Raw genomic sequence first — 5945 nt, 5'->3', positions numbered from 1 at the left:
TGCGAGGTAGGGCCGCGCGCGGGGGGCCCCGGCTGGGCCCGGGGGGGTCGGTGTGGGCCGGCGGGAGCGGGGGGCACCGCTCCGGGCCCGTGCGAGCGTGCGGGAGTGGGTCTGCGCTCGTGCAAGCGTGTGCAAGCGGATCGGCGTTCGTGCAAGCGTGTGCAGGCACGTCCGTGCCCGTGCAAGCGTTTGCAAGAGGAGCTGTGCCCGTGTGAGCGTGCGGGAGCGGGTTTGTGCTCGTGCAAGCGTGTGCAAGCGGGTCTGCGTGTGTGCAAAGGGGTGGGTGTCCATGCAAGCGTGTGCAAGCGGGTCTGCGTGTGTGCAAAGGGGTCGGTGTTCGTGCAAGCGTGTGCAAGCAGGTCTGTGCCTGTGCAAGCATATGGGAGCAGGCATGTGTACGTGCAAGTGTGTACGGGTGGGTCTGCGTTCGTGCAAGCAGATATGTATTTGTGCAAGCATGTGGGAGCAGGTAAGTGTTGGTGCAAGCGTGTGAGAGCGTGTGGGAACAGGCATGTGTACATGCGAGTGTGTGGGAGCGGGTACRTGTTTCTGCAAGAGTGTGGGAGCCTGTGTGGAAGCATGTTGGAGCATGTGCAAGCAGGCGTGTGTGTATGCAAGTGTGTGGGACCGTGCATGCAGGTGTGCAAGCGTGTGCAAGCATGCTGGAACGGGTTTATGTGCACACCAGCACCGGAGACCATAGGTAAATGTGTGTGTTTTTTGGGAGCAGCCGTGTGTTTGTGCAAGCCTGTGCGTGCATGCAAGTGCATGCATCCATGCAAGCGTGAGTGTGCAAGCCAGCACCCAGTGTGGCTGCGCATGCAAGGCTGTTTGCGTGGCCGTGCAAACACCGGTGAGGGTGCGGGTGCGTGCAGGCATGTATGGGAGCCTGCGTGCATGCGTGTGAGCACGGGGGCATGCAAGTGTGTGCATGCGCGTGTGCAAGTGTGTGTGTGCCCTGTGTGCAGGTGTGTGAGCATGAACACGCTTGCACGGGGACACACACGCGTGTGCGTGTGCACCCTGCGGCGGGGGGGCAGCCCGGACGCCTGGGTCTCTCGGGGTGCAGGCTGCGAAGGGCACCGCGAGCGGAGCCAGTGCCCGGGGACTGGCGGGTGACGGCGGGTGCAGGTGTGTGACAACGTGTCGTGGGACGCCCCGCAGGGGCACCTATTTTGGGGCATTTGCAGGCGTGTCGTGGCGTGTTCCGGCGAGGACACGCGTGTTACGAGGCAGGCGGGTGCGTTCCGGGGGGGGGTGCGTGTGGTTTGCTGCGCGCTGCTGCGTGTGTGCACCCACCGGGCTGCGCACTGGTGTGTTATGGCGTGTGCAGGCGCTTCCTTGCGTGTCTCGGTGCGTTCGCAGGTGCGTGCGGTACCCTGCACACGGACGCGTTGCCGGGTGTTGCGACGTGTCGCTGGGTGTGCATACGTGACGTCGCATGTCCCCCGTGTGCACACGTCTGCTTCTGGCCCCGCGCCCTGCGCGGCTTCGTCGTCTTCTGCTGTTTTTTCACGCGTGTGCACCCATGCGAATACACATGTGCGTGCAAACACACGCGTGTTGCTGCTGCCGCCGCACCGGCTTGGGACACCCCGTGAGGCTCTGCCATGTCCCTGCGGGGACACGTGTGTCCATGAGTGTGCAGAGCCCGACGGGGACCCCCGGTCCCCCCCGGCCCGCGCAGCTGCGGGTGCCGCTGGGGCGGCGCGGGAACATGCGTGTTAGATGTGGTCGGGACTGGCAGGTGCGCGGGGCCGGGCGCAGGTGACACCGAGGGGGACGCGCTTGGCGGGGGGGAGGCAGGTGGCCCCGGCGCACACGGTTGGGGGCTGCGGCCGCCCCGCGCTGCTCCCCGGCCCCAGCTGCAGCCCCCGCGTGGCCCCAGCAGCGGCCGCCCCCCCCCCCGCGCCAAGACACCGCCACCGCCACCCGCCTGCACCCTGACCCCTCCGTGCTGCCCCCAGCTGCACCCGCAGCCCCCCATGCTGCACCCAGACACCGCCATCCCGCTGCACCCCAGATGCAGCTGCACCTCCCCATGCAGCCCCCCCCCAGCCCCCTGCGCTGCTCCCCAGCTGCAGCCCCCCCGTGCTGCACCCAGGGGCTCAGCACCCCGCGCACCCCCGGCAGTGCCGGTTGGCTCCAAGGCTGCACCGGGAAAGGGGGCCCAGGTGTCCGGAGCCTGCTCGCCGGGGCTCTCCGCAGTGCCGAGGCCACCCCCGTGGCTCCCACGGGGAGCGTGAGGCTGATGCGGGGCCCCGCGGCGGACGCTGGGGTCCGGCCTGATCGTGGGGTCTGGCACCTGGCGGGAGCCGGCAGGACCCTGGGATCCCGGCTGCACCCGCGCGGCCAGGGCAGCACCTCGCCCTGGGCGCCCAGAGGGACCCAGGAGTTCGGAGTCTGGCTGGCTTCCTCCTGCCACCCCCTCCTCCCCTGGGGACCCAGGCGTCCTGCGCCCCAGGGCCATGTTGGCTGTACTGTGCTGTGGCATGTTTGCATGGGCCATGGTGTGTTTGCATGTGCCGTGGTGAGTTTGCTGGTGCCCTGGCATGTTTGCATGTGCCATGGCGTGTTTGCATGTGCCCTGGTGTGTTTGCATGTGCCCTGGCATGTTTGCATGTGCCCTGGTGGGTTTGCATGTGCCCTGGCATATTTCCATGTGCCATGGYGTGTTTGCATGTGCCATGGCGTGTTTGCATGTGCCCTGGTGGGTTTGCATGTGCCATGGTGTGTTTGCATGTGCCATGGTGTGTTTGCATGTGCCATGGTGTGTTTGCATGTGCCGTGGCTAGTTTGCTGGTGCCATCACATGTTTGCATGTGCTGTGGCGTGTTTGCTGGTACCATGACGTGTTTGCATGTGCCGTGGTGTGTTTGCATGTGCCGTGGCATGTTTGCATGTGCCATGACRTGTTTGCATGTGCCCTGGTGGGTTTGCTGGTGCCATGGCATATTTGCACGTGCTGTGGCATGTTTGCATGTGCCCTGGCATGTTTGTATGTGCCATGGCGTATCTGCACATGCCGTGGCATGTTTGCACATGCCGTGGCGTGTTTACTGGCACCATGACATGTTTGCTGATGTTGTGGCAAGTTTGCTGGTGCCATGACGTGTTTGCTGGTGCCGTGGCGTGTTTGCATGTACCATGGCGTATTTGCTGGTGCCATGACGTGATTGCTGGTGCCATGGCATCTTTACCGGCACCACGGCGTGTTTGCCGGTGCTGCACCATGTCTGTCTGCGCTGCGCTGCACCGTGGCGCATTTGGCCGTGCCAGGCTGCGTTTGGCCGTGCCGGGGCAGGTGCAGGCATTTCCCACCGTCTGCCCATCCTGGGGCCGGCGGTGCCAGCGGGGGCTGGACGGTGGGTGCCGGCAGGTGCTGGTGGGTGCAGGGGTGCTGGTGCCAGGGCAGCAGGTACCGGGGTGGCGGCGGGGGGGAATTCGGCGAGACCTCGGCGACCTCTCGCCCGCGGCTTCCCGGCAGGAGCGGCACCCGAAAGCGGTGCTTCCTGGCAGCGCCGGCGCCGCCGCTTTGACTAATGCGGGCGCCGGCGCCCCGGGGCTGACTCAAAGCCCCAAAGGCCGAATTCCCACCGGCTCCGCGCCGTCTCACGGGACTTTTCGCCCCGCGCCGCCGCGGGGGTCCCCAGGGCCACCTGGCCTCGCCGTGGCCCCCCGGTGCCGGATGTGAGGGCGGCCGCTGGGCCGGGCCGCGGCACCCGGCGCCAAAAGTGGGTCGCGTGGAAACAGCCGACGAAGCGGATTTGTGTCCGGGAGGAAGAGGTGCGAGCGGGTGCGTACGTGTGCGAGCATGCACGTGCACGCGCGTGCACGAGCTTGCACAAGCAGACGCGAGCGCGCCTAAGCGTGTGCCTGCATGAACGAGGGTGTGCGCTCATGCACGAGCCTGTTTGAGCGTGCCCAAGYGTGTGCAAGGTCGTAGGAGCACGCATGAGCATGCACAAGGGTGCACRAGCACCCACGAGCATGTGTGGGCATGCACGAGTGTGCCCATATGTGCACACCTGTGCAAGCGTGGACATAGCTGCAGGAGCGTGTGCAAGCATGCACGCGTGTGCACAAGCATGTGCAAATGTGCATTAACGCATGTGCACATGCATGTGTAACCGTGCACAAGCATGCACAAGCAGGTGTCAGCACGTCTAGAGGGTGCCCAGCGGCGTGGGGACACCAAAGGGGACCCAGGCGTCCGGGCAGCAGGGCATCCCCCAGGGCTGGTGTCCCCACTGTCCGGGCTCTGGCATGTCCCAGCACCAGTGTCCCCTGGCTCCAACACCTCCCGGCTCTGGTGTCCGTCCTGTCCCCCCACAGCTGCCACCCCACCGGGGCGGGCGTTTATGGCTGGGTGGCCCTGGGTGGGTGTTTACGGTCAGGTTCCTCCCCTCTCCAGGTGGGTGTTTATGGCCAGGTGCCCTGGGGTGGGTGTTTACGGGCACTTTCCCGCGAGGGGTGCTGCGATTTTGGCACGGCCATGGCACCGGTGCCAGGAGCAGCTGCTGGCCCTGGCGCCCCCGGAACTGTCCCACCTGCCCCAGCTGCCCCGCGGGCCCCGGCGTCCGGGCAGGGCCCTGATGTGGGGCGGAGGGGGCCCAGGCATCCGGGCGGTGCCGGGGCTGCCCGGCTCGGGGTGGGCACGGGGACAGGGACATGCGTGTGGGGGGGGAACACGTGAGCCCATGGGGACATGTGTGGTGCCATGGGGACATGTGTGACCATAGGGGACATGTGAGCCTACAGGTGACACACAGGGTCCCATGGGGACACCTGAGCCCATAGGGACCATGGGAGCCCGTGGGGGGACATGTAACCCCATAGGGGTCCCGTAAGACCATGGGGTGACACGTGAGCTCCTAGGGACACACGTGCTGTCATGGGGGACACGTGAGCCCAAGGAGAACGTATGAGTTCATGGGGACACGTGAGCCCATAGGGGACACGTGAGCCTATAGGTGACATGTCAGCCTATGGGGTGACACATCAGCCCATGGGGTGACATATGAGCTCATGAGGGACATGTGGGAACATGGGTGGCTCATATAATCCCATAGGGGACATGTGAGCACTTGGGGGACAAGTGAGCTCGTAGGTGACACGTCAGCCAATGGAGGACAYGTGAGAATGCGGGTGGCATGCACGGTCCCGGGGGACATGCAACACCATGGGGGACACATGAGCCCATGGGGGACATGTGAGCCCATGGAGGACGTGTGAGAACATGGGTGGCACGCATGATCCCATGGGACATACAGTCCCATGGGGGACACATGAGAACATGAGCAGCACGCATGGTCCCATGGGGGACACAGGAGCCCATGAGGGATATGTGAGCCCATGGGTGACATGCATGGCCCCATAGGGGACCTGTGAGCCCATGGGTGACATGCATGGCCCCATGGGGGACCCACGAGCCTCCGGGCAGCCGTGGGCCGGGGGGCCGCTGCCCACGCTTTGCCCCTCTCCCCGGCAGCCCAGATTGAGGTGATCCCCTGCAAGATCTGCGGGGACAAGTCCTCGGGGATCCACTACGGCGTCATCACCTGCGAGGGCTGCAAGGTGAGTGCCTGGGGCCGGGCCGGGCTGGGGGTCCCCGGGCCGGGGGGGGTCCTGGCCCACCCTGACCCCTGGGTGCGCAGGGCTTCTTCCGGCGGAGCCAGCAGAGCAGCCTGAGCTACGCCTGCAGCCGCCAGCAGAACTGCCCCATCGACCGGGCGAGCCGCAACCGCTGCCAGCACTGCCGCCTCCAGAAGTGCCTGCGCCTCGGCATGTCGCGGGACGGTGAGTGCCTGCGCCCCGCCACCCCCCCCACCCCACAGCCACCGTGGTGCCTCTCCCCAACCTGGACCCGGGTGCATCTCCCCAACCTGGACCTGGGTGCATCTCCCCACCCCACAGCCCGGTGCATCTCCCCAACCTGGACCCGG

The 5945-nt window shown here is 66.1% G+C and overlaps 1 protein-coding gene across 1 annotated transcript in view; it reads left to right on the top strand.

The window, feature by feature from the left end:
- Positions 1 to 5496: 5496 nt before the first annotated feature.
- Positions 5497 to 5945, top strand: part of RORC (RAR related orphan receptor C) — a 6180-nt gene continuing 5731 nt past the window's right edge. The window contains exons 1-2 of the mRNA XM_026083696.1: positions 5497 to 5577; positions 5658 to 5799. Of these exons, the coding sequence (XP_025939481.1) occupies positions 5787 to 5799 (13 nt within the window). The 5' untranslated portion in view covers positions 5497 to 5577; positions 5658 to 5786. The remainder of the gene's footprint in view (positions 5578 to 5657; positions 5800 to 5945) is intronic.

The sequence above is a fragment of the Apteryx rowi genome, unplaced genomic scaffold, assembly GCF_003343035.1.
Source record: "Apteryx rowi isolate R43461 unplaced genomic scaffold, aptRow1 scaffold_610, whole genome shotgun sequence".
Lineage (NCBI taxonomy): Eukaryota > Metazoa > Chordata > Aves > Apterygiformes > Apterygidae > Apteryx > Apteryx rowi.
Note: the sequence above shows the minus strand (reverse complement) of the source record. Positions and strands in the feature narration are given on the sequence as shown.